Source organism: Ceratotherium simum, chromosome 29 (assembly GCF_057802395.1).
Source record: "Ceratotherium simum simum isolate JZ-2026a chromosome 29, ASM5780239v1, whole genome shotgun sequence".
In the NCBI taxonomy this organism is placed as follows: Eukaryota; Metazoa; Chordata; class Mammalia; order Perissodactyla; family Rhinocerotidae; genus Ceratotherium; species Ceratotherium simum.
Genome location: NC_141928.1, coordinates 11649547 through 11677288, shown reverse-complemented (window position 1 = coordinate 11677288; position 27742 = coordinate 11649547). Strand labels below are relative to the sequence as shown.

The 27742-nt window shown below is 57.0% G+C and overlaps 1 protein-coding gene across 3 annotated transcripts in view; it reads left to right on the top strand.

The window, feature by feature from the left end:
- NEK6 (NIMA related kinase 6) overlaps nucleotides 1–27223 on the top strand; it is an 88776-nt gene extending 61553 nt beyond the window's left edge. For all 3 annotated transcript variants that reach the window (XM_087419116.1, XM_087419115.1, XM_004423434.3), the window contains exons 6-10: nucleotides 1583–1691; nucleotides 2679–2786; nucleotides 13750–13844; nucleotides 22146–22259; nucleotides 25627–27223. In XM_087419116.1, the coding sequence (XP_087275242.1) occupies nucleotides 1583–1691; nucleotides 2679–2786; nucleotides 13750–13844; nucleotides 22146–22259; nucleotides 25627–25737 (537 nt within the window). In that variant the 3' untranslated portion in view covers nucleotides 25738–27223. The remainder of the gene's footprint in view (nucleotides 1–1582; nucleotides 1692–2678; nucleotides 2787–13749; nucleotides 13845–22145; nucleotides 22260–25626) is intronic.
- Nucleotides 27224–27742: the final 519 nt, after the last annotated feature.

The following is a 27742-nucleotide window of genomic DNA, read 5'->3' as shown; positions in this document are numbered from 1 at the left end:
ACGGTGAAGCCGGGAGCTGCCGCCGTCCCGAAACCCACCAGAGACTCTGCGCCTTCCCACTAAATGCCACACGGCGCCTACAGGACGTGACATTTACAAAATCACCCCTCACAGCCGTGCGTGTCCCTGCTTAAATGCTGTAATGAGCATTAACTAACATTACAGCGAAAATAACACTCCAGCCTGGCCCACCTCGGAGGCCTGGGGTGGCCTGCGGGGAGTGGGGGTCCTGTGCTGCGGGGTCTGTGCCGGGAGCCTGGGGCAGCTGACCTGTGAGGTCCCTCTCCCGGGATGGAGCCTCGGAAGAGCCTCACGGGGCTTTAGTGCCAGGCCAGTGACCGTCCCACCGCTGGAGGTGCCTGGATCCAATCTCAGCTCTGCTGCTGCAGCTGGGTGGCCTTGGGCAGGTTCCTGAACCTCTCTGAGCTCCATCCCTCATGAGGTGGTTACTGGTGTCAGAAGTGGACTAAGAGCTTGGGCTCCTTAGGTGGAAGGCCTGGGGTTGAGCTGTGACTCTGCCCCTTACCAGCCACTGTGTGGCCCTCAGTTTCCTCATCTGTAAAATGGGTGCAGTCATCCCTGCTTAGGGCCCCGCAGAGTGTCTGCACGTGGCAGGTGCTGAGCAGATGTTAGCTGAGGTGCTATCTTCCACTCCATGCCCCTTCCCGGGCCAGGACTGCCTCCTGGGTCCGTCCCCGTCTTCCCTGTGCCAGAGCGGCTGCCCTGACAAATGGGCCCATGACTTCGCCTCTGGCTGCTTTGGGAGAAGATGGTCCCTTGAAGCGAAAAGCTCCTCAACAGAAACCTGGTACGCAAGTTACTGGTGTGTGAGTCATTACCCCCACCATCACCACCACAGGCCTGGCTCGCAGGAGCCCCCGGGGGGTGTTGATCTGAACTGTGGATAAACACATGTTCCCAGTTTACTCCCTCCAGGACCTTTGGTTACTTACAGTGCAGCCTGGGTGGTTTTTGTTTTGTTTTATTTTCTGGAGCATTAAATGTTTTTTCAGGAAGTGAAATAGATTCATGCCTGTTGAAACTGGGACGCCTTTGAGAATGTCACGCCCATTTCCTGAGGTTCTTGCCGCGTTTGTTAACGATCACGTGTGCTGAGATTTGCCACCTGAGGAGGTGGGGCAGCTGTGGTTTAACCACCAGGCGTGTCTTGGGTGCCACTGTCCTGGGCCAGCCTGGGCTGGGGGCAGAGAGCGTCCACGCCAGTGGGAGGAGATGGACATGTGTCCAGAAAGTTCCAGAAAAACGGTGATTGAGAAAGCCTTCAAGATATGGTCCAGGCAGCCACTCAGCCACGCCGCCCAGGACATGCACTGTGGGCCAGGCCTGCCCCACCCGCCCTCAGGGAGCCCGCCGGGTGGGGTGGACAGATGACCGCGGAGGGCGATTTGGGCCAAAACGGAGATGTGAACACAGCGCCCTGCGTTCCACGGTTCCTGCTTGTTCAGCAGCCTGACCTCCCGCCCCGTGCCAGGCGCCGGCCGGGACAGGACGCGGGCAGTACCCTGTGGCCGCCCTCCTCTCGGCCGGTCACCTAGGCCTGTCGTCTCTCTGTCCCCCGCAGTACTTCAAGAAACAGAAGCGGCTCATTCCCGAGAGGACGGTGTGGAAGTACTTCGTGCAGCTGTGCAGCGCCGTGGAGCACATGCATTCCCGAAGGGTGATGCACCGAGGTACGTGCCGCACCCCCATGCAGGGCCGGAGCCAGCGGGGGGCCAGGTGCCCCTGGGCCCCGGGACCCAGCTTTCCCCTCGGATCCCCCTGGCCCCTCAGGGGACATGCACGAGGCAGTCGGACCACTTTGTGTTCCCCACACAGGGGGGTGTCGAGTGTCTGGCCTGTCCTGAGCAGGGTCAGAGAATGGGCGTGTGCGAGGCGCGGGGCTCAACTGCACACACACCCCTTGTGCCCCGTGGTGGGGGCACCCAGTGCCAGACAGTTCCATGGGCCTCCGGGAACAGGGGCCACACTCAGTACATCATCTCCAGCGCCCAGCACCAGCCCGGGGCCAGCACAGAGAGGGTTGCAGCAAGGATGGGGTGAAGGGCCTGGCCGGGGAGGCGGCCCAGTCATGGCCAGTTCTAGTCCTGCCGCCCGCTCTGCCTGGGAGGGCAGGGGAAGCATCCCAGAAAACGGCATTTTTAATATGGACTTTGATGTCTTAGTAGGAGGTGGCTGGGCAAAGGAGATGTGACACCTACAGAGTGTTTCTGAAAGTTGGCATCATCCTGAGTTGTGAGGAAGGAGCCTGCTGAGTGCGAGGCAGGGGGCTAGGAGCTTTATGTAGGTTACTTCACTGATTCCTCCATTCATTCATTCCACCTGTATTTATCAGTGTCTGCCGTGTTCAAGGTGCTATGCTAGGTGCAGGATAGAGCTGTAAAAGAGGGAACAACAGCACAAAACCCCTGCCCTCCTAGACCTCACAGCAGCCCTGTGAAGTAGGTAAAGTTAGACCCATTTTACAGGTGAGGAAACTGAGGCTGAGTTTCCTGAGGTCCCGCAGCTGGGCAGAGCCAGGGCCGGGGCCTCACCCTGAGGGAGCAGGATGGAGGGCTGGCCACCTGAAGGCCCAACCCCAGGCCTCCTCCTCCCTCCTGTCCCTCCTCACCCACCCCAGCCTCTGATCCCCCACCAACCGCCTTCTTCTCCCCCTGCAGATATCAAGCCTGCCAACGTGTTCATCACGGCCACGGGCGTTGTGAAGCTCGGTGACCTCGGCCTGGGCCGCTTCTTCAGTTCCGAGACCACAGCGGCCCACTCCCTAGGTAAGGGGGCTGTCCACGCCCCAGCAGCCCCCGTCCTATGTGACCGTGGGGCAGATGTGAACATTGTCCCCACGGTGCCTTTGGTTAGTTAGTGCAGGAAAGTGCCTTTGTGAACCCCAGTCTCTACTCACCTCCTTAGAACAGTGACCCGGAGGGGAGTAAACCGAGGCCGACGAGCCCTGGTCGGGGCTTCCCTGCATCCTCGGGCCGCTTCACGTCCCTTCCAGGAGAGGGTGACCGAGCCTCTGCCATGGAGTGGGGAGGTGGGCTCTGTCATTGCCATGGCTGTCGTTCCATCCTTCTCTTTGCTGTGTTGTGTTCCGTTGTATGGGGGGCACCCGGCCTCCTGCCGGGGGACATTGGAGCTGTTTCCAGGTTTTGGCCTTTAAGCAGGAAGTTTTCAAGCTGTGGGGGCCGAGTAGGAGGTGACATTGTAGCTGAACTGTGAGGAGAGAATGCATAGGAGCTGGGGGGGCAGGAGGGAGGGCACGGGGTGGGCTAGAGAGCAGGGTCTGAGGGACCTTGGGTGGCAGGGAAGGCGGGCGGGGCCTTGAGTGCCATGCTCAGTGGGCGGCCGCCATCCCAGAGTGCGGGAGCGCTGAAGGGCTGGACGCGCGGAGAGACGTGGTCAGATGTGCATTTCAGGTCACGAGAAGCAGTGGCGAGTTCATGTGCCGGGCATGCAACTGAATGTGAAACTTAGAATGATGGGCAATGGAGAATTTTACATTTCATTAGAATGTAGAAACCAGCAAGCCCCCCAGTGGAACGCAGAATAGGGTCCCCTGCGCATTACAAGGCGTATCAGCGTCTAAGCAGGGCCGTGTGGGAACATTTCACAGAGGTGGGCAGGGCATCCCCTTTCCCGGAGCCCGTTCCCGGCCCTTGGAGGCGCTGTTCGCAGGGGAAGGTGCTCCTGGGGCTCCCCTCCCTCGAGCTGCCCCAGTCCACAGCGGGGAGCAGGGCCCCGGGCACAGGCTGGCCGCCGCCCTGGAGAACCACTGTGTTCTCCCCCGTCCCCGCCCCACTCCGCGGCCCCAGCTGGCGTGTCTTCCATGCCCGCCCCCGAGTGCCTGCGGCATGCTGTGAGTACACGGCATCGTCTGGTGACGGCGAGGTGCTTTCTGGAAGACTCACTTTCCTGGTGGAAACTGTCACTGTTCATACAGGTCTCGATGGCTTAGAGGCTCCTGGGGCGCAGCACACGGTCGGAGAAACGTGCTCACTCCAGAGGTCACAGCGCCAAGCTTCTTATAGGAGTGAGTGCGTGAGCGTGTGGGTGTGCGTGTAGTTGTGGTTGTAGTTTTGAATCTCTCGTCCCCGTCTGACCCTTGAGGACACCTGGCCCGGCCTCCTTAGGAGCTGGCACGTTGTGGCTCTTATGTTAGCTCAGAAGGAGAGGATGTGCAAGGACTCGCCACCCCGTGAGTTTCTGACGCTTCATTCGCACCTCAAATAGCCCTGCGGGTCTGTAGGATCCTTCCTTTGTGCAAACGCGGAATCTGAACTCCAGGGAGCTTGAGTGATTCTCTGAACCAGGAGCAGCAGAGCCAGGCCTCAGACGCAGGCTCTCGTTGTAGGGCCCAGGCCTCCTCCAGACCTGGGTCGGGCCTTGGAAGGTAAAGCCGAGTCTCCTTTGGGAGCCCGGCCACCGACTCCTCGTGCCTGGGAGGAAGCCGTATCTTTCTCGGTCCCCTCAGACCCTTATCGTTGTGAAAATCAGTGTGTCGGTCAGTTGGGACGGTTTACCTCTGATTTAAGAGCTTCGAAAAGGCCAGAAATTCAAGGGAAACCATTCAAGAGAAGAGTGAAAGCCACTGCCTCCTGTCCCCTGTCAGTCAGGTCCCAGCCCCGCTTGACCGCTGGGGAAAAGTCTGCGGCGCTCATCAGAGCCAGTTAGGATCACATCATTAGGAGCGGGCAGAAATACGGGCTCGGCCGACAGCGTGAGTTGATCGACTTGGACTGGTGCACTTATTATATTAATGAGAAGGAATTGGAACCTGGGAAAAGGCCTCCCGAGGAAGCCAGGCTCTTGCTGACGCCTCTGAGCGGCTGACCAGCCCCGTGGTGGGTGGAAGGAGCCCTCCTGGGGCCGTGTGCCCAAGTCCAGGGGACACCCACCCAGCTGAGAGGCCTGCACGGGGGCTCGGTGAGGCCCGGCTGCCAGGACACGCTCCCAGAACCGAGGGCTGGGCTCCGCGCTGCTGACACACAGAGCCGAAGCCCAGAACCTGAAGTCACCAGGCTGCAGGAGAAAGACCCCCTTTCCCCAGCGAGGTTTTGCAAACAGCTGATTAAGTCTTGCACACACATTCGGCCGGGCAAGAGATTGAACTAATTGCGTTGTCTCGTGACTCAGGAAGGATGCAGGGGGTGGGGGCTCCTTCACACCCTGTGCACGGGTGTGAATTATGCATCTGCCACCTCTCTGCGCACCTACTATGTGGGGATGCTGTGGTGGCAGCCGCGTTGCCCTGGCAACCGCCTCATCTCTGGAGGCTGCTGACCCATGGCAGAACTTATGCAAATCCCATCTCCTCCTGCCTCTCCCTCCCCCCGCCCCCTCCCCGCCTCTGTATTTGCTAACACGAGGCTGGCATGAAAGGGCATTAGTCATGCCATGGCCAGGCTGACAGGTGCGGTACCCAGCGGTGGCAGAGCGGCTGCCTCGGTGTCAGGACTCGGAGCCGTAATTAGAGCAGGGAACAGAATGAGCGTCAGACGAATTACCAGGCAGCAGATCATATTTGTCAGGAAGGATTGCATACATAAAAATTAAGTGACAGTACACGCCGTCGTAATGAAGGAAAAATGAAAGATTTGCCTATACACAGCTCACAAGCTACAAGCAAGTGTCTCGCTCCAAGCGACGGCAGCAGCTGCAAGACAAATTGTGGGGCTGGGAGAGCAGGCCCTGCTCAGCAGCGGTGACAGGGCGGCTGCGGGCTGGGACCAGGGGCGAGAGGTGAGGCCGGCTCACACCCGGGGCCTGTGCAGGGCCCCACCCCACCTCTCAGGGGCTGGGGGAACAGGTCCAGTCGGGGGTGACCCCCATTCAGGTACAGCAGTCAGGGCTTGCTGGTATCCCAGGCCGCCAACCCCGGTCTAGCCACGGGGCATCACTTCTGAGCCAACTGCCCTGGCCCTGGGCTGGCACAGGGGGTGTGAGACTATGCAGCCTTCTCTGCTTTCAGAGGCCCCCAGACTGGTGGGGAGACAGACACAGTCAGTCCCAGGGTGGCGTGGTGTGAGGACGGGTAGAACTCTCTCCTGAGGGCCCACTGTGTGCCGGCACGGTGCTGGGCTCCGACCTGAACTGCGCCGAGGAGCCCAGTGTCCACTGGGGGCCTGGGCTGCCTCAGCCCCTCCAGGGCTGCCCTTTACTCCAGTTTTCTGTAATCGCTGAGCTCACCAAGAGGTGAGCTAGCAAAGAAGACAAGGCTTAAAAAATGTTTGAAAACCATTTTGCTCTTCAAAAGTCCTCCCAACAAGGCTTGTTATCTCCATTTGACAGATGAAGAAACTGAGGCTCAGAGACGTGATAGTACATCCCTGTGGTCACCTGGCACGCAGGGACTGGAGCCCCTCAGGTGTCGGCTCCTCTCTGGGCGCCAGCCCACAGTGCACTGGGAAGCGGGCTGGGGTCCTGACGAACTCTCTGGTGCAGGATCACCCAGCCCATCCAACCTCACAGCCGTGGGCCGCGTGGGACCTGGGGGCTTGTCCCGGGCCACAGGGGAGGAGGTTGGAGCTGGCACTCCCATGAGCATGCCCCACGCCTGTGCTAGTGGGCCCTGTGGAACGTTTGCTGTGTGGACAGATGGTCCTCGCAGCCAGGCACCCCTGGGGACCCCATCAGTGTGGGCACAGAGCACCGTGCAGATGCGTCCCTGGGCCTCCCCATGCCCCGTCCCAGCAGCCCAGGACCCCTGGGAACAATTGCCCCAGAAAACCTGCTTCAGCAGGTAGATGCCAGGTTCTGGGTGCCGACACCTGGGTGGGAGGTCATGGAAGGTCACACCTGGCTGGCGAGAGGCACCTGGCTTGTCTCCTGTGTCCCTGGCATTTTCAGGGGCACAAACCACTAGAACGACACGAGCTGACGCCAGAAAGGGAAGGGAAGGGTCTCAAGGGGAAAGCAAATGAGGAGTCGATCCGGGTCCAGGATGCAAACTACAGCTCGTCTGTTTGTTCGTTCATTCACTCAAGAAGGATTTGTGCCAGCCCCCAGCCGCTCACAGGGAAGGCCCCTGCCCTCTGGAACTTACAGCCTGGGGGGAGAATCCATTTAGGTCTTCACCGTGAACCAGCCGTGTTCTAATAGTCACATCCCAGGTGTTACCTCGTTTAGTGCCCAGCCACCCTGGGGGTGGGAAAGCCCAGGCACATGGAGGCGGGCACCTTTGCGATGCCAGGCGGGGTGTTCCAGCCAGAGCCGCGTGGCGGGCGAGGGCGAGGCGTGGCCAGGTGCCAGTTTCCTGTCTGAGCCTCCCTGAGCCGTCTTGGAAGAGACCCTGATACCTGGAAAATACACAGTGCCGCGTAGAATCACAGAATTGAGCTACCTGATCTTCACATCTGTTAGAGATACTCAGTGTGGGAACCAGAAATAGGCAGACGTTCGTATGATGTAAATAATCTGAAATTAGTCAATGCTGATAGAAGTACAGTGTTTTTTCAACATGGCTGCTTCTCCCGAGGGCGGTGTGTGGCCCAGCATGGGGTCGGCTGGTAGTTAATTTAAGGAGGACTTGATAATAAGTGGTGACACAGGTGATCCTGGTAGGGGTGGGTGTGTGTGTGTTGCTGCCCAAAGATCCAGTATTCGGGGGGAGCAGGGAGAATCTGGAGAGGCCCGAATGCCAGGCTGAGGACCCGGCCTTTCTCCTTAGGGGGCGAGGAGCCCGTCGGGCACCGGGGCAGAGCAGGACCCCTGCCTTGGGGTGGAGGACTGGTGGGAGTGGGCAGGACAGCAAGGGGCTGAGCCAGTCAGTCGTCCAGGCAAGCGATGGAGTGACAGAGGGGAGGGGAGGTCCCTCGGGATGTGGGGCCTGATTGGATGTTGGGGCAGGGAGGGAGTTTCATAGGACCGGGTCATGATGAGGGGAAAATGCGGATCACACAGCCCAGCACAAAGGAAGGCGCCGGGTTCCAGAATCTGGTCTTCACTGCCCTTTGTTCTTACCCTCCCATCCTCCCCTCCTCTCCCTCCGGGGTCTGTGGGCAGAGGAGCCTTCCTGGAGCCCTTCACCCCGCACGCCCGTGTGCGGTAGGTTGTACCATCCCCATTTTCCAGAGAGGGAAACCGAGGCTCCACAAGGTGGAGCGGGGGACCCCAGGGACCATGAGTCCAACCCAGTGCCATCAGGATTCCCTACAGGGCGCAGACGCCCGGCCCCAGGTCCCGCCCGGTGGATGGATGTGGGCAAGGACACCACATTCTCCAGCCATTTTCCAAACCACCATCTGGGGAAGAAGCGCAACCCACAAGGCCAGCCTCCCCCTCATGGGAAATCTCTGCCTTTTCATATCTAATGAACATGTTTCAAACACCGCGAGCATTTCCAAACACGGCAAAGTTTGTTTTGACAGGAGCGGCTCATCTCGGGGACGCAGGGCCCCTTTAATCAGCCTCCCACTTTGAGGTCCCGCGTTCGCCTCTGGTATCCGCCCGGTTTGAAATCGGGGAGTTCTAGGTAAAGACTCAGGGAAGGTCAGAGTTTGTTAGGCTCCTCTCTCATGTGCAGAGCTGGTCCCCCACTGCGAGGAGCGAGGGTGGGGGCAGAGCGAGGGTGGGGGCAGAGCTCCCAGCCAGGATCTGATGGGGAGACTGCAGGAAGGGGATTCGAGACCCAGGCTGTGTTCCGCTCTGCGTCTCAGCAGCTCCGTGAGGCTGTGCTGCTGCTTTGCTGGCTGGTGGTGCCCCCAGGGCTCCCCGTGGGGCAGGACAAGGGGCCAGGCCCCGGGCGTGGCCTTCAGGGCACCTCCTCTTGCCAGCTTCTCCCACTCTTGCACAGAAAGACCACTCCCCTGGGGTTTTGGGACACATCCTCCAGGGGGCCCGCTGCAAGCTTGGAACTTGTTTGAAGTCTCTCATTCTATCTTTAAAACTCATACGAGTTGCGCATTATGCTTCATTATGCTTGGGTATTTGTTGTCGGTATAAAATGTGGTTTTACAGACTTATTCCCAGGGAAGGCTGGCAAAACGGAGAGGGGCTGAGTTCACCCCCTGCAGCTTTGTATGCCCCTTGCACAAGTTGAAGACCCCTCCAATAAGGTAGAGTGCCCCAACTTTAAGACTCACAGACCAAGGGGGAGCAGCCCCTTCTGGGGTCTGGGGACTGGAGAATTTGCCTGGAGGCCAGGACACGGGGACCCAGTGCCCGGCAGGGACAGGCCAAACTTCGCTCAGTTAACACTTCATAAATTCATTTGCTCCACGGATGTTTCTGAGCATCTGAAAGAATGACAGGCGGTGAGGCTTTGCACAGCCCCTTCTCAGACTGTGTCACGCATCAGAATCTCCCCCGAGCTTGTGAGAGATGCAGGTATCCGAGGTCCAGCCCTGGAGATTCTGATCCCACAGGTCTGGGGTTGGGTGGGGGAGCTAGATTTTTAACAAGCTCCTCCAGGTGATTAGGCTGTAGCCGCTGATCAGTCCAGCCTTGCCTTGATCACCTGGCTCCTTCTGGACATTTCCTGGGCCAGGCAACTCACTAGCTCCTGATGGGCCCACTCCTGGCAGGGCCCAGCACAACATCAGGGCTCAGTTAACATTGGACGCAGATGGATGGATGGATGGGTGGACAATGGATGGACAATTATGAACGGATGGAAGAGGGTTGGATGGACTGATGAATGGATAGATAAATGAGCAAATGATAGATGTACGATTATGGATGGATGGAGGAATGGATGAATGACGGATGGATAGACACATGGAGGGATGGGTGGATGATGGATGGATAATGGATGGGTGGAGGAGGGATGGATGGACTAATGAATGGTTGGATAGATGAGCAGACAGTAGATGGATGATTATGGATAGATGGAAAAGGAATGGGTGGATGGTGGATGGATGGATAGACAGATGGATGGACAGACTGATGGACGGATGGCATCTGCATCACTGGCATCTTAGAAGAAAGTCCATATTACATTTGGATGTTGGCCTTTTTTCCCTTCCACCAGTGGCAACAGGTAGAAGCAGAAGGAGCAGTGAAGAGGTAGGAGGTTGGAGTGGAGCGTGGAGGGGATGGGGGGGTGGCGCTCCCTAACCTTTCTCTCCCCATGTGCCCCAAGGCTTTCACCACAAGCAGGGCTGAGGCGGGGATCTGGAGCCCAGCAGAGGGAGACAGTGGTGACAGAATAGAGGGACAAACCAAGTGTCCAGGCCTCCCTGAGGCTGGCTCCCCCTGGCCAGGGCAGGGGCAGTTATACTGGACCTTAAAGGAGCTCACCAGGAGGCAGAGGGAACAGCATGTGCCAAGGCACAGAGGTGAATTGAGAGCAGGCTGGGGGTGGGGCTGGAGTGGCCGGTGCAAGCGGTCTCGAGCAGGGGGGCTGGGCACTCAACACCTTCACTTTCAGATGGGCCCCGGCCAAAGGCTGGCCACTGTGCAGGCCATCTGTCCCCCAAGGCCCTCCTGTCAAGGCCCAGGTGGATCTCAGAGAAGCAGAGGACAAGACTTGTGGGGAGCAGTGTCAGCAGCCTGCACCCCCAGCCAGGAGGGGCGTGGCCAGGGTCTTAGGGGTGCAGTGCAGCCAGACAGTGGACACTGCTGTCCCTCACTGAGGACAGGGCCTCCGACCTCCATCCTCCCCACCCTCTCTCTGTGTCCTCCCTCAGCCCCACGTGGTTGACCAGTGTGGGAGACAGTTCCCGCCTCTAGGCCCGTCCATCCACCACCCCTGGGGGCTAGAATCGCTTACAGCTTGGTGTGGGCTCCTGCTGTTAACTGAGAGGTGTTTGGATTCCATCCTGGGGTCTGGATGTGACAAGTCATCCGTTTCACACTTGGCCGTTCATTTTCCTTTTGCTCCCTCGTGACCAACCCGTACAAGGCGTTGCCACTGGAAGTCACAATTTGCTTATAGCATCCCAGGGGTTCCTACGGTGACTGACAGCTCTTTCTGCCGACTAGCAGTTAGCCGCCTGATTTCAGCCATCAGGTATGCATGTAGGGTGAGACGTTTCTCAGAGCCTGTATTTAAGTGATGGCTGCTGTCCTTGTTGAGGGATTATTGCCGTTGAAGGGTGCTTGGTGTCCTGAGAAAGCAGTAATCGGGGAGTCCCTACTGGGCAGCCATCAGTTAAGGAAACAGTGCGTTAGGCTGCAAGATAAAAGACTTAATATTGACCTGCCATCTGATAACTTGGGGATGACGCGTTGACTGCATGAGTAGCTGGCTTAGCAGCTCCCACTGTGAGCTGGTCCCGGGCACTGGGCTGCTTCGGTGCCAGTGTCCTGCCTCAGGCCCAGAGCAGGGCTTTCCAGCACTGTCACAGCCTCTCCCTGTCGGGCCTGACAGTTTCTCATCCATCTCCATTGAGATGAGGAAAACAAGAAGATCAAGTTTTCAAACCTTTTCAACGTAAAGGACTGTCCTTGATTTTGAGATGATGAGTGTTCTACTTGTTCCGGTGTTAAACCGTCTTTTCTTTTTAAAATAAGAGTGACACTAAATGGTCGTTGGCGTTTTGTGGTTTTTAAACACCCTTACTTGGCAGAATTGTTCCCCACTCCGTATTCTCCTTGAAACGTCTTTGGCCCATGAATTTCTGAAATCTGGGCCCTGCTTTGGGGCACTCGTTGTTCTCTGAGTCCGGCTCAGCAAACGGCCTGGTCTCCTCCCAGGGTCTCTCGTGTTTCTGTGGTGCTGGATGTCGCTCCTCCCTAGGGTCATAAGCCACATCTCAGGCTCAGCCCCTGCCACGCTGGACTCCAGCCAGCTCCTTGCACAGACTCTGGTCAGAACAGCAGCAGCCACTGTCACATCCACATGGTCTCTCCAGGCCAGTGAAAAGGTCCTTTGCATGGGGGACCTTTAAAATCTGGTCCTAGAGCCTCCAGAACAATCATCCTCCAAAAGGACTGAGCGCAGAATCTCTGGTTACAAATCAGATTCCTGGGCCCCACCCCGGCCCTGCCAAATCAGCCCCTCTGCTGCAGCTGGCATGCCTCTGGTGATGGGGAGCTCACTCCCTCTCAGGAAATCCTCCCATCTTTGCACAGGTCCGCAGCTTCAAAAGTGTGCCCCCTCTGCCTGGAGACAGCCTTGCAGGCACTGGAAGGGCAGGGCTCACCCTTCCACGGTTTCCTGAAGTGTCAGCCTTTCCTGGGGGGAAGAAGAGGGACCACAAAGAGAATCCCCACGGTCCTTCTGCTTTGCTCTTGGCAGGAGGGCCCCATCCTCACCATGAAAACCCTTTTTCTTTTTCACTTTTTAAGATGTGGTACATACGGTAAAGCTCCCTTGAGCCCTTCCTGATCTCTACGCCCACAGAGTAGTTTTTCCTGTTCTTGACAAAAATGGCATCAAATAGTATGTGCTCTTGTGCCTGGCTGCTTTCACTCAACTTTATGTCTGTGAGATTGGTCCATTCTGTTGCGTGTACCTGAGGTTGGTTCTTTTTCATCGCTGCCTAGTATTCCACTGCACGAATAGACCACATTATCAATTTATCAAATTGTTATCGTTAACCATTTTCTATTGTTGGTTGACATCTGTTTCCAGTTTCTGGCTATTGTGGATAAAGCCCGTCTGCACATTCTCGAGCGTGTCTTTTGATGGACAGAAGAGCTCACTTCTCTCGGGCCTATACTAGCAGTGGAATTGCTGGGTTACAGTGTCGGCAGTGTTCAGCTGTAGTAGATACTGCCAGATGGTTTTCTAAGGTGGTTGTACCATTTTCCGTCCCCATCAGCAGTGCAGAGGGTTCCAGTTGCTCTGCACATGACCAACCTTGGTGTCTGTCAATCTTTTCAACTGTAGAGTCCAGGTGGGTGGGGGTAGTAACCCACTGTGCTTTAATGTGCATTGTCCCAGTGAGGGTGAGGAGAATCGCATCATTCCGTGTGCTTATTGGCCACTTGGGGATTCTCTTTTGCGAAGTGCCCCTTCAAGTCTGTTCCTAATTTGAGGGAGGGGGTGTTTGTCTTTTACTTACTGATTTATAGACGTTTTTGAGTACATTCTATATAGAAGGCCATCGTTGGGTGTGTGTGTTGACACTGCCTTCTCCCCCTCTGCAGCTCGCCTTCTGACTTTCAGAACAGTCTCTAGGTGAACTGAAGTTCCTAATTTAATGAAGTCCAAATTATCAATCTTTTCTCCGAGGATTAGTGTCTTTTTTGTCCTGGTTAAGAAATCTCGGCCAATCCCAAGTCTGATGTGCTAATCAGTGCCAGCCAAGGGGGTGGCTAAGAGCTCAGTTTCTGGAGCCTGAAGATGTGGGTTTGAACCTCAGTCTCACTGCTTTTCTGAGCCTCAGTTTCCCCATCTGTACTATGGGGATGCCTCCTCGTGGGACTGTTAGGAACACACGTGAGCTAACACATGTGACTTGCTTGGTCAGCGTTAACAGTGGTTTTCTCCTCATTGTTGAGAGCTTTAGCGGACTCTTCCCGGATTCAGGCAGTTGCCTTAGAGGACATTGATTGGTTGCTTGCCAGAGACTGGACGCTGCATCCCCCTCCCCTGGGCAGTTGGCAGAAACACCGATCTCCAGCTGCCCGGCCCCCGAAATGATTCTGAGGTCTGGGTGGGTCCCCATCCTTGGGAGCTTTTAATATCCTACCAGCGTGGGAACCTCATTTGAGAGGAGGGGACAGGAGGAGAGGGAGAGGGGGCTGCCCAGGGTCCAGCGAGACCGAGGCCAGGTCTCTCCCCTGCCCCCCTCCGCCATGCGTCCTGTCCCTGCATAGAGCGTAACACCCCGCCTTGCTGTGTTTCAGTGGGGACGCCGTACTACATGTCACCGGAGAGGATCCACGAGAACGGCTACAACTTCAAGTCCGACATCTGGTCTCTGGGCTGTTTGCTGTACGAGGTGAGCGTCTGGCCCGCGGCTCAGCGGCACGTGGTAGTGCGTGCACGGCGGGCTCCCCGCACCAGCGCAGGGTGGGAACCCGGGGCTGCGAGATGTCCGTCTGCGGTGTCGGTACCACCAGGGTCCTGTCCTTCGCCGTGTGCCGGATTAGAACGTGGGGCTGGAGGAGGTCCTTAGAGGGCGGCGTGGGGCAGGCTGCTGCCGTCTCCACCTCGGGCTGCTCAGACCCGGGAAGGGAGTGCAGCGTCTGCTTGTGTGATGGAGGAGCACAGACAGGGCCGTCTGGTCGCTCCGGGGACCGGTGCTCGCCCCAGATCCCCAGCTGCCCCTGCCCCGGTTTCCCTGGTAAGCAGGCACTTTTGTCCACTGTCACTCACCGTGGATCAGGCCCCAGGCAGGGCCCTGGGGACGGGGAGCCAGCTCTGGGCCCTGCCTCTGAAACGCTCCCCACTGAGGGGTGTCCACGTTCTCCCAAGCCCAGCAACGTGGGTCTCACTAATGACCCCCTCGCCCGAGCTGTGAAATAGAGCCACCAGATGGCCATTTCCAGATCTGGTGGCCAGCCTGGACCGAGGGACAGCAACATTTCTGAGTCTTGGTAGACTCAGAACATGAGACAGTGTGAACAAATGGAAGCCCCCTCCCATTTTGGCCAGTTACCCCAGGGCCCCAGATAACTGGAGTCTAGGGAGCAGGAGCCACTCTTGGTGGTGAAGCTGTAGCAGCCACCAGTGGGAGGGAGGCCTGAGCCCTCTGATATCTCCAAGCTGGCGGCCACCCTCCCACCACCCTGGCCCTGGACCACCTAGTGCTTGGCAGCTCTGGGATTCCATCCATCTTGCTGAGCCCCAGTCTCCACATCTGTAAAATGGGCACGGTACCTGTTCCACATTGTCACAGTCCAGATAAACAAAATAACCGACATGAAAAGTTTGAACCCACCCCTACCGCAGGGCTATGAGACACCAAGCACGGGCTGGTTTTAGAATTGGAAGCTTAATTATCTTTCTGCTTCCCCTGGAGTTGTCTTGAGCATTCGTGCAATCTAGTTTAGAGCTCATAAGCTAAAGACCCACATTATTAAGCTGACGTGGCCCGTGACCTCCCAGGGCAGTGATGCTCAGGACAGGGTGTCAAGGGGCCACTGAGAGGGTGGTGTTGGTGGTGCAGAGACTGACTTCTCAGCTTCCTTGGACTGTTGACCCCGGGAATTGACCTCACGGCCCTTGGGTGTAAGCTTGAGGAATCAGCTGCCGGCTGTCGATCCACAAAGGGACCGTGGCGGCTCTCGTGGTCGGGGTCCTTTGGCACTGGGACCTCCTTCCCTGCATGCTGTATCTGAGACGATGAGATCAAAACTCTGATCCCTTTGCAAGGTTTCAGTTTCACAGCATCTCTCTTTTTAAGCCAATAGCCTGCTGTTAATAACAGACATTTCATTTTAAAAGAGTGGCGTCGTGGTTAAAGACAAAGCCCAGTAGAACTGTGGCCCCTCATGGCACTTGTGCCTGGGACCCTCTTCTCCTGGAGGTCAGCAGTGTGGGTGACCCACAGTGTCACCTGAAGGTCTGTGGGTGAATCAGGCCCTGACAGTCAGAGGTGGGGAGCACACTGTCTTTTTAGGACTCCATAGGGGCGTCTGTTGTAGGAGGAATTCTGTTCATGAGCACCAAACAGGGGCTGCCAGGGCCAGGCGGTGCCCACCTGGGTGGCTGCAGTGGATGGGGGAGTGCAGAGCAGTTCCTGGCCCCGAGTGGGAAAGAGGGCTGAGTTGTGACTCCTCCCCCATCCCTGTTTCTCTCTGCCAGGCCGCTGGGTGGTTTGGGAGTCAGGAGTGGTTGACTGGGGGGTGGGCGTGTGGGGGTGGCATGGGTGAGCTCGGGGGAGGACAGTGGACGCAGAAGGGACATCAGTGTCTTGAGCAACTTGAGCGAGTTGCTTGAGAGAGTCCTGAGAGAGATGGAAGTTAGACTGTTCTCAGCAAGAACAGGAAAGAAACCCGCTTGTGTGGGGCGCCCCCTGTGTCTGCACCTTCATAAGCGTGGGGGGTGGGGTGGGGTGCTGTTGTGTTTTGCTGAGAACACATTACAACCAGGTGGGCAAAGCCCCAGGGCGGGGGCTCACCAGGTCACTGTGGGTCTGGCGTTCGTCACCCAGGATGAATCATGACTTCAGGGCCTCTCCAGCTGTCCCTCCCAGTGCAGCCACTTCTTCAGGTGACCACTGTGGCCACCAGGGCTGCCGAGGCCAGTGACAAAGCCAAGCCCAGTCACGCACTAACCCGGCGCTCCTGGGCTCAGTGCTCCAGCATCGACAGCCCTGCCCACCCTGGCCTGGGGGTCTCAGGAGGGGATTCTGTCCCACCTTTACGTCAGTGCTGACCTGATGGGGAGGGACTGCCGCTCCGGGTCTCGCCGGGTCCCAGCAAACGCCCTCAGCATAGCAGGAGGCCAGGCACTCGATTTTGAATTAGAAAGTGTGTGCGCGCGCGTGCACATGCTCGTGTGTGTGTGTGTGTGTGTGTGTGTGTGTGTGAGTGTGAGTGAGTGTGTATGGTAATTTGGGTAAGAGATGCAGGGTCCTGGTGTGGGCCTCAGAAGGACCTGAGTTCAAAGCCCAGCCCCCCACGCACCCCCTGAAGGCCCTGGAGCAAGTCAGCCCCTCCCCAGCAGCGTCAGTGGCCCCAGTAGAAAGTGGGCTCACATGGCGCCTTCCTCCGCGAAGGCCCTCGGGCGAAGGAGGGCAGGTCGTTGCCTCGCTGTCTGTGCCCTGCGCAGGCCTAGTGGTGGGTGTTTGCTGCCTGCCTCGGGCAGTGAGGCTCCTGCACCGGCCACATTTCCCTTTTTGCTTTGGCCAGTGGGAAGCCAGAGTGCAGCTCGCCTTCCGTCCCCGTGGAGGACTCAGCTTTGTCCTCCTGCCCTCGTGGATATCGTCCCTGGTCCCGATGGGTTCGTTCCTCATTGTTTCATTCTGGGTTTGGGATTTCCATAAGGCGCTTTCTGCCTCTTTGGACCCCAAGAGTCTTCTAAGGTCAACAGACAGACACAAAGGCCGACCAGGGTGTGGCGGAGCCAGGGCCGGGGCCGGGGAGGACAGCCGCTGGCTCCCTGTGCTGGGCCGAGCGTCCCGCGGGAGAGCCAGCCCTGCCCCTGCCCGAGCCTTTGTCTCGGCTCCCAGAGGCAGAGGCGGCCCGCACCAGCCCGCAGCGCCCACTCCATGGATCCTGGGTCAGGCGACCCTCTGAGTCCTGGTCATGGGCACCTAAACGCGTGTCTAACAAGGCGGCATCCCTGTCAGTGGCTCCCCAGCATCCAGGCTCCGGCTCAGCCGAATGGATTTATTTGTTGGCAGTGTGTGGGGCCGTGTGGTGTGTAGCCAGGGATGGACATCTCAGCAGTGGGAAGTCAATGAAATCAATCAGTCACGTCCCGCGGGCTCTGACGTCCTCGGGCACAGCGGTGCTGATCTAAACCTGATGGGCCTGGGCCTCCCACACGAGGGGGCTCTCGTGGCTGATGTGCCGGCCATGGCCAGTCCCTCCAGGGGTGACAGGCCAGGGGGGCTCTGCCCCAGGCTGCCACCTTCTCCCTGCTCCTCCAGCCCTGCGGGGAGGCGGGTATTTTCCCAGCAGACAGGGAAGGAGCTGCATCTGAGCCCAGGGCCTGGTAATTGGAAGGAAACATTGGGCGGACACGCCTGGAGCTCCCGCTGCACAGCCTGTGGCCTGTTCCAGGGGCCCAGCCTGAGGATCTGCGACAGAGGCTCCCCCACCCACACACCCACCACTCCAGACCCCGGCTGAGGATTCGGCGCCCCGCCCCCCGCCCCATGGAGCACACCTGGGCCGGGGCGGCCGGGGGCCTGAGGTGACCACAGAACCAGGGAAAACTGCCCCCAGTGGGGACAGGCCTGCCCTTCCCCGAGCCCCAGGTGGGTTGGGAGTTGCAGAAGCCCCTGTATGAGTTTCCTGAGGCTGCTGGAATGGATTACCATGAAATCAATGGCTTCCTACAACATAAAATCACTCTCTCATGTTCTGGAGGCCAGAAGTCCAAAATCAGTTTTGCTGGACTAAAAGGCAGGGTCAGCAGGGCTGGTTCCCTCTGCAGGTTCTGGGGAGGATCTGTTTCCTGCCTTTTCCGTGGAAAATGGAAAGGCCACCTACATTCCTTGGCTCGTGACCCCTTCATCGGATCACTCTGTCAACACACCTCCTTCCCCTCGTCTGCAGTCAAATCTCCGTCTCCCTCCCTCTTATAAGGATGCTTGTGGTTACATTTAGGGCCCACCTGGGTCGCCTGGGATGCTCTCCCATCTGGGGAGCCTTGATTTAACCACACCTGCCAAAGCCCTCTTGCCGTATAAGGTAACACAGTCACAGGCTCCCCGGATTGAGGCGTGGACATCTCCGGGGCCGTTCATCAGGCCACCACACCCCCTTCACCGGGGCATCCAGATGTCCACCAACGACCTCCTGAGGTCACCCTGAGATGCTGATGTTGACCTGTGGACAGTGAGGACTACACCTGGCCAGTGCCCCTCAGGGGTGGGGGCCCAGTGGGACCTGTCTTGAGGTCACCATCAGGAGAAACATGCCAAATGGCTTAACAGCTGGGAGCAGTGCCACCCTGGACACCAGAGTGAATCACAGGAATCACACCAGGCCGGTGCCAGCTTCGCTGTAAGAAACTGAGGCTCAGAGAGGTGGAGAGACTTCCCGGGGTCACACAACATGGAAGTGGCCAAGACGGGCAGTGCTCCCCAGGCTGTCTGTCACAGCCCGCCTTCCTGTGCGCAGGAGCCAGGCTCTGGCCCAAAGCAGCAGGGATGTGCTGTCCCTCTGGAGCCAGGGCCTCTCCCCTGCTCCCCGGCCATGGGGATAGGCGTGACCGTGGTGAAGGAGCCCCTGCAAGGGAAGGCAGGTTGTGAGGAGCCCCAAACGACTTTGGCGTCCCCTCCTCTGCTCCCAGAGCTCCTGCAGAGATGCGTGAGCTTGGTCCTGTTGGAAGGGCCAGTGCTTTATTTTCATTACCCAGCGCGCCCCGTGGAGGCGCCCAGCAGGCCACCTGGGCTCTGCAGAATTTATTTATTTACGTGGGAGCTGAGCTGAGCACGGAGCTGAAGGAATTGGCTCGTTCGGTGCCAGCCCCAGGATCCTTGGTGGGGGGCCTTCTCCCAGCTGCCTCCAGGGGCCCGTGTGGGACTGACACCAGCAAGAAAGCAGGCTGGGGAAAAGACCAGGGATCAGCGCGATTTGTACGGACTCCTGCTGTGGAATTCTGGCTTGCGCCGAGAATGGTCTGGATGCCCCTTACCTCGTCGGGGAGCAGGGCTGCACACTGCTTGGCGATTGGCCTCCGGGTTCAGCCTTCACTCCAGGACATGCTGGGAGATACGGGGCGATGAGATGGGCGTCTGCGGCCCTGACAGGGCGGGAGTCAGGCAATCACTGTCCTGTCTGGAGTCAGAGTCCCCTGCTCCCTCTGACATCTCAGATCACACACCAGTTTCTCGGAGCCCTCCCAGCGGGGGCAAGTGCCCACACATTCCCATATCCCTGGCAATGTGTCATCCCAATAACGTCAGGGAGAAAAAGTTCTGCGTTTGAGAGGCAGACGTGGCTTTGGCAGTTCTAACCAGGCAACCAGCCTCAGCCCCAAACAGCCGTTCCTCCTCTGCTGCGACCAGAGGTGGGTGGTCGCCAGTACAAGGAGATCTGGCCGGCCAGGGAAATCGTTCTAATCCCAGCGTCTCGAGCAGCCCCAGAGGTTCCTTCACAGCCTGATGCCCTGATCTGGGTGGAAGGCCGGTGGCCGGCAGCTGGAGGGGGTGCAGGCAGGACGCTGCTTCTGCTAGAGTCTGTGTTTGTGGATGGAGAAGTCCCTGTGAGCGGGAGGCCGAGAGGGCGCCTCTGGCGTAGCCCACTGCTGACCCTGTTCAAGAAGCTTCTCTGAAATGGTGTGGGGAGGGTGCTGGAAAGGAGGGAGCAATGATCTAAAGGGGATGTTGGATATGGGCCTTGCTGCCAATTTCTGGGGCCCTTCTGTAATCCCAAACAGTAACTCTGTGCAAATCAGATCAGATTGGCCTGTTGAAAGGAGCACCCAGTCCCTCTCCAGGTCAGATGCGTGCAAAACCAGGGCCTTTGTTAGTGGGGCCAACATGTAAATGTCCTTTCTACTCTGAACAGAAACACTTCCCAGGAAAATCCATCTTAATCCTCCAGCCACGACTTGGAGGGCTGCTTGGAGGGCATCTGGATCACCCTGAGTGACCGCCCTGGAGCCTCACCTGCTCTCTGCTGCGGCAACAGATGTCCTTTTGAAACTGCCCAATTAACCTTTCACACCCAAGAGTCTCATGTTAATTATTGGAAATGCATCACCCAAGTGATGCCATTTCGCACACTCAGCTCCCAGTCAGGCTGGTGGAGCCCGCTATGGCCCCTGCATCCTCATCCTTCCCTGCCAAGTGCGGGGCCACTGCCTGCAGCCACCCTGCAGGGGTGAGTGTCACAGTGCAGATAGGTTCCCAGCCGTCCTCAGAGGGGCCGGAGCCCCTGATCGAGGGAGGTGGTGGTGGGGCGGGGCTGGCCCTAAACACCCATCTGAAAGCCCTCAGCATGGCCTGGCCCCTGGGCCCAAGGGTTCGGCCCAGGCTGGACTCCCGGACCTGGGTCAGAGGAAACCCCAACATCTCCAGGCCACACTCTGCTGCCTCCCCAGTGGCCATTTGTAAACCCAAGGACGCTGCCTGGGCTCTGAAGCCCCCTGGGCCCTTCTGAAGGAGACAGGCGCTGCTCTTAGGGCCACCAGGCCTGTTCACAGGGGTGAGCAGAGCATGGGGCAGACCGGGAAACTAAAGCCGACGGGCACCCACAAACCCAGCTGCCACAGGCTCCTCCCTGCCCTGAGATATGGCTCGCTGCCCCACCCGCGGGGCCTGAGGACAAGTGAAGGTTCCTCAAGTGTCCCAATACCCTGTCCCAGCCAGAGCCCAGGAGCCTTCACCCGGGGAGTCTGTGCAGAGTGGCCTTAGCTCCTCAAAGGGAACCAGGGCCAAGCGGACAGGCGGGCACCGTCACCCGATGGCGCGTCATTAGCATGAGGCGTCGGGCCGTCTTTGGGGGCAGGCAGCAGTGAGCGGGAGTGATGAGAAGCCCTCAGATCCCATTATGGATTAATCAGCGGATGGGGCTGGCGGGCCCATGCTGGGCTGCCACGCGCTGCCTCACAGAGCCCCCCACGGCTCCTGCGAGCCCCCTTTGAAGGCACCCCCCCAGTAGTGCTTTGACTGGTGGGGTGGGGAGTCTGGGTGTCCTCCAGAAAGGGGAGGCCTGCCTTCAAGGTGGAGCCAGGTGCCACCAGCCTCATCAGAGATGGTGACGGCTCAGTGTGTGGGGCCTTCCCCGGGGCCAGCCAAGATTCACCACAGCCCTGCAGGTGGAGCCTCTTCCCATTTTACAGATGAGGAAACCAAAGGCCAGGTACACAGCAGCAAGTGCAGTGCTGGGGTTCAGGCGAGCTGTGGCTGGCTGCAGGGCCAGGCACCTGCTTCCCTTCCGCCCGGAGCTTCCGTGAAGCAGAGGGTCCCAGGCCCCTGCATCCTGGGGTGGGCAGCCAGCCTGCCTTCGTCCTCCTGCCTACCCTCCCTGAGCTGTCTGGGCATTCAGCTTCCACAGAAGGCAGCAGCCCCTGCCCTGAACTCCAGGCCCCCAGACTGCAGCTCTGTAACGAGCTGGCGAAAACAGCCAGAACGGAAGCCCCAAATGAAATGCCTCACCTCCCAGCCCACCCCCACCGCCAAAATGTTAGTCCTTAGGTAAGTAATTTCCTAAATTTATTACTTAAGTAGACATCCTCCCACGGGTATCTTCGGAATTGCTTTTTAGAAATGTAAGACGATGCACTGGAGAGAACCCGCTGGGCCCAGGCACAAACCCCAGAGCAGAGCCTCTGCTTCCCCATCTGCTACGTGCACACGACCAGATCAGTCCTTGAGAGCCCGAGCGTGAGGCGGGGCGCGTGCCTGCACACGGCTGGCCCTCAGTACTCAGCTGCCCCTTCCTTATTGCCTTGAAAGCTTTGTCAACTGAAACCCTCGTCCCGTTTCATTTGCTTATCTAACAAGAATCGGTTATAACTGCTACTGTCTGTTGAATCCCAGCTTCCGCAGGGTTTGGGGAGTCCTGCTGGACAGTCGCTGCATGAGGACCAGAGGAGGGCCACACCCCAGTCTGGAGTGGTCCCTCTTGCCCCTGGACCTCAAGGCTGAAAACTCCTCTCTCTCATGCCCTTGCAGATGGCCGCTCTCCAGAGCCCCTTCTATGGAGATAAAATGAACCTCTTCTCCCTCTGCCAGAAGATCGAGCAGTGTGATTACCCGCCTCTCCCTGGAGAACATTACTCTGAGAAGGTGAGTTTGCTGTCCCCAGGGCCAGGCCTGGCGAGACCCAGACAGTCAGCAGTCACTCACCAGGAGGGTCAGATCCAAAATATGACGGCTGTGGGGTTGAGCTTGGGTTCACTTAACAGGGTGGAGAAGGGAAGATTTCTGGGAAGGTGACTCAGAGCCGGAGAAAATAGACTGATTTGACCGAAGAGGTCTCACGGACACCAGCGTGGGCCCCAGGCAGCAGCACTATGGCCCGCCCACTGGCACGGACACCAGCAGGAGCTGGCCGAGGAGGCCCGTCGGCACACTTCTGCCCGTTTGGCTCCCAACCCGGTGCTCCAGTGAGGGGCTCGCCACTGCAGGTCCCGGAGACGGGCTCCCAGTGGTATCAGACGACAGGGACCAGACGTAGAGGCAGGAGGTGGCAGGGCCTTGGCTAGCCCCATGCCACCGCTGGCTGCTGCTCTGCTCCCATGACAGGCAACAGGCAAGCACACTGGTCTCCTTGCTGTCCCAGACCTAAGTCACACCTTTTGGGTTTTTATCTTCAACATTTTACACCGGCTGCAGGGACTCTGGACAGACTCTGACAGGTGTGGCATCGGCTGTGCCAGGTACTAGCTGTGTGTGAGCATCATCTTCCACAATTCCATCACCTTGAAAATACGGCCAGTATTTCTCCTTTGTGGATAAAGTGTGAGGATGAAATGACAGGTTTATAGCACAGCATGGCTAAGGTGTAAGACAGAAGCGTGGGTTTACACACTCCCTTCACCGCTCTTGGGCTAGTCACTGAACTTTTCTGAGTCTCAGTTTCCTTATCTGTAGAATGGGGATAATCCTAGAATTTACCTCCGGGGTTCGTGTAAGGATTAAGGTAACACATGTGCCGTGCTCAGTCCAGCACCAGGCTGACATTGACCCCGTCATCATCATCAGAAGTAGCCGCTGGAGGTAGCACAGGGCCTGTCTCAGAGTAAATGCTCATTCAGGGTCAACTGCTATCGTTATTTCTGTTCAAGGTTAATGCTGGTGGATGTGAGGGGGAGTCTGAGACCTCCCTGGGCCCGCCCTGCAGGACCACGGGCCATTGCCTCATGTGTATGACTCACCGTGTTGAATCCTGCCCCCCCCAATCCCGTTTCACCACTGAGACTGAGACACAGACGGATTAAGTAACTTGCCCAAGGTCACATAACTTGCATGTGGTGAAGGCAGGATTTGAGCCCAGATGACCATGCACCTGGCCACTGCGCCATCCTGCTTCTCAGTGGCACACCTCTTCAGTAGCCGGTTGTCCAGCTGGGTTGAGGTGCTGCCTGTGCCCCTCGCTGCACCCCCAATCCTGAAGGCTCTGACGGCTCTGGAAGGGGCAGCCCTTGTCTGCCAGGGGCCTGAGCCCGGGCAGGCCAAGCTGCAGAGACCAGGTGTCCCAGTGTGCTCTAACCCTGTGTCCAGGCAGGCTGACCAGAAGGGTCACCAGCCACCCTTCTCCTGGCGGCCTTTGTATGTAACGCCACGCTCACTGGCTTTGCAGACTCCCAGGGGCCGGAGAGCGAGGGTGAGAAGCACACAAGCCCGTAGAGCTGTTCAGCGGACTCTCGTGGCTTCTGCTTCAGTGGCTTCAAAGCTCTGTGTACCTTTGGAGGAAGTACTTGTGCTCTGGAGTGGAAGTTGGCAGAAAAGGAAAAACCAGTTAGATTTCTTTACCAAGTTAATAGTTGCATTTGGTTTTCCTTTTCTCACCTTTTGTTTAAATTTGGCATTCCGTACTATTCAGAAGAAGCCTGGAGCCATGCAACTTGGAGCAAATCACAACTTCCCTGTGCCTCAGTTTCCCCTCTATATATGGGAACCATGATCACGTCAGTCACTCCATCTTCATGTGCGCCCTCCCCGAGCACCCGGCTTTCACCAGTTATGGGAAGCCTTTCCAGGTCGTGTGTCTGGGAGCGAGAGGCGCCTCCTAGCACCGGAGCCCTCAGCACACCTCACTTTTGAAGTTACACCACGTCTTAGAAATGGAAATAAAGACACTTATTTTTGTTTCTCTTGATTTCTGGAATTCTCAAACATGCACTTATTGCCAACTTCATGGTTTACTCACAGATGAGCAACGGGGTTTACACAGACTTCACCTCTATCTGGGTTTCTTGAGTACTTTACCTGTCACAGGCCAATCACAGCCACCCTCCCCCGAATACCACAAGGTTCCGAGAAGTATTTTGGCCGCATGGGCAACCCCACACTCCAGGAGTGTCAAGCCAGCTGCCGGCTCAGCCGCATCTGTCCAGGGGCTTCCCAGGGTTGGGACACAGTGGAATCCCAGAAAGGTGGCACACGGGTTGGAGGGGATGCTCAAAATGCCTGACCCGGAGGAACCCCTCCTTTGCAGCCTGGAACACCTCAGGAGTGAAACCCAGAGTGTGTACAGTAGCCCCAGGGCCTCTGCATGACCAGTCCCCCCTCCCCAGAGTCCCTGAGCATAGCCGCTGAGTCCCCCGTGACCCCTATTCAGAACCAGCCCTCTCCCTGTTGCTGGCCTGAACGACCCTGCAGGGCCAGCCCCTCCGGCAGCAGGTATTTAAAAGATTGCAGTGAGCCCAGTGATGCAAGTTAAGATGTAGGCTTTTTAAGGTCATTATTTTAATCACCATTAAAATAATTGGCACTCTGGCTATCAGAAGAAGGGAGGCGATCAGAGGCTCAAGGCGCCCCTCCCCCACCCCGAGGCGGGAGCAGCCTTCAGTGTCTGTATAATTAAAAGCTCCGTCTTTCATGAGCACAATAAAGAGGCCAGGAGGTGGGCAGACTGCAGCCCTGCTGCATGTTAATGCATTTATTATGATCAATAAGCCCTTGCCTTGAGTTTTGTCCTCTGGTTTGGGCATCTGACTACAGCAGACACGCGTGCGCGCACGCGCACACACACACACAGTAGGGTGGACAGTTCAAAGTTCTTTGGAGTCAACCACTCTCAGGGGCTCAAAGCACAACGGCCAGACAGGCCTAGGATTGGTGCTGGCTCTCCCCTGGTGGCTGTGTGAGGGTGCACCTGTCACTTACCCTCTGTAAGCTCATTCCTCACCTCCTAGTTGCTGCCAGGATTAAATGAGTCAATGCAGGTAAAGTGCTGATGAGCCTCAACAAGGCTGCTTTTTTTGGGGGGCGGTGGGGCGGGGGAGTGGGCCCGAGCTAACATCTGTGCCAGTCTTCCTCTATTTTTGTATGTGGGACGCTGCCAGCATGGCTGATGAGTGGTGTAGGCCTGCACTCGGGATCCAAACCCGTGAACCCCAGGCCACCAGAGTGGAGCTCGAACTTCACCACTATGCCACTGGGCTAGCCCCTGCTTTCTTAAGAATAACACCCGTTCTCTCCCCTGCAGCTGCGAGAACTGGTCAGTATGTGCATCTACCCCGACCCCAACCAGAGACCCGACATCAGCTACGTGCACCAGGTGGCCAAACAGATGCATGTGTGGACTTCAAGCACCTGAAGGCAGACGCAGCTGCCTCACCAGAGCCAGCACCACTTTGCCTTACCTGAGTCTTCTCTCCAAAGTGGCCACCTGGTAGCCTAGATCAACTAAGACAAGAGGGGTCAGCACGCTCCCCGAAGGGGGCTGGGCTTTGCAGCAGATGCTGAATGCAGAGCAGCTGGGGGGAGGGGCACTGGTCACATGTGACTGGTGGTCAAATTGGAAAGTCCTTTCTTTAACGGTTGTGGACAATCTCAGCTGGGTTGTTAACAAGGTGGGTGGCTCCGCAAGCCCCAGTGCACCCCTTGTATCTGGACTGTAATGTGAATCTTTAGGATAATTCCTTCAGTGACCTGTCGGGGTTTATACCAACAGGAGAATTGCAGGAGGCTGTGTGATTGGTAGCGAGCCGTTGAAAATGGTTAGTAACAAGTTCAGTTTAGCTCTTAGACTCTTTTCAATCAAGCTGTGTGCTTAATTTACTCTGTTGTAAAGGGAAAAAGTGGAAATAATTTTTTAAGTAGAGTGGAGATTTTCCTAATATTTTTATCTATGTTTATAACTTGATGAATGACGATGGAGAACCCAGCATCTGGCACGGAGCTTCAGCAGGCAACTAGTATTTGAAAGCCATGAGTGTCTTCCATGCCATCCGGCTCAGCCGTCTTCTCTGAACACCTGCCATGTACCTGGCATTCCATCACCTGCCCGAATGCTGGCAGTTCACTTAACGACCAGTGTTAAGCGTTTTCCTCTGTGGGAAGGAAGCATGGGATATGGAAAATATAAATGTACAATATGCCCTCAGGCTGTTCTCTGTACAAGTTCTGGTTCTGCAACTTCCTAGCATGACCTTGGGCAAGTTTCTTAGCCTTTCTGAGCCTTAGTTTCCTCATCTGTAAAATGGGACTAATAATATCTACCTTCAGGGTTGCTGTCAGATTGTGAAATAAAATATGCAAGTTATCCAGCACATTGTAGATGATCCAAAAATGGTAGCCACTCACCCCTTCACAAAACTGAAGTCCATGGACCATGTAAGTCAAGAATTAATGTACAACTGTATTACGTGTAGGAAACCAGAATTGTGTTCCTTGATTTCTTGTTCCCAAATAGGATTAACTGTGAAGACTAATTTATAAATGTGAACTTAAGGAAAACTCAAGCTCTGAAGGAAATAGTTTGAATTCTGTTTTTATACTCAAGTTAATCCTCAAAAGGTCTAAGTTGTCATCCACTGACTTGGTGACAGTTCAGCCCTCCAGACAGAGCCCATGCCCGCCCATTCTGCTGGTGTCCTGGTCAGGTGCTCTGGCTGTGGCCAGCTCGCTGACCGGGCCTCCCTGGGGATAAGGGACTGGAGCTGGGCCGCTGCTCGGTTTCCATGTGTGAACTCTGTTCTACTGTAACACTGTCGGGTTTGACAGATTTTCTTCAGATGCAACCTTTGCTTTGTACTTGTTCTCCGTGTTTGAAATAAAATGGGGTAAGCGGGGGTTACTTCTGTGAATGAGTACGATTCATGGATAATTTTAAAGCAGTTTCACACTGCAGCACAATTTCTTGAGATGCCTTTAAAAACACAATTTCTCAGGCCCCAGACGTTCTGAGTAATCCCGGAATTTTTTTAAGCTCCCCAGATAATTGTGATAATCGTCAGCCAAGTTGCTGCCCTAAATAATTCCATTGTTCTCCCTACCCCACTCCTGGCAGTTTTAACAAGGGAAGCTGGCCCAAGAGTGCATTCGCTGGGGAAGACCGTGGTGCTGGGCCTCTTTCTCATGGTTCCCCAGCCACACTCTCTCTGGGAGAGAGTCAAGGCCCTGTCTCCTGCCTAATACTTACCACTGGAAGATTTTCTGATTCCAGACAGATTTTTTGCAAATATTCTGCTTACGGCTCTCAGAGCCTCGACTGTGTCTCCCTTGGCAGAACCAGCCTCGGACACAGATGAACTTGCTTTCCGGACGCCATCCACTTTCAACCCTACGAGAACAATTCTCCCTACCAGCACCCTCTGGAA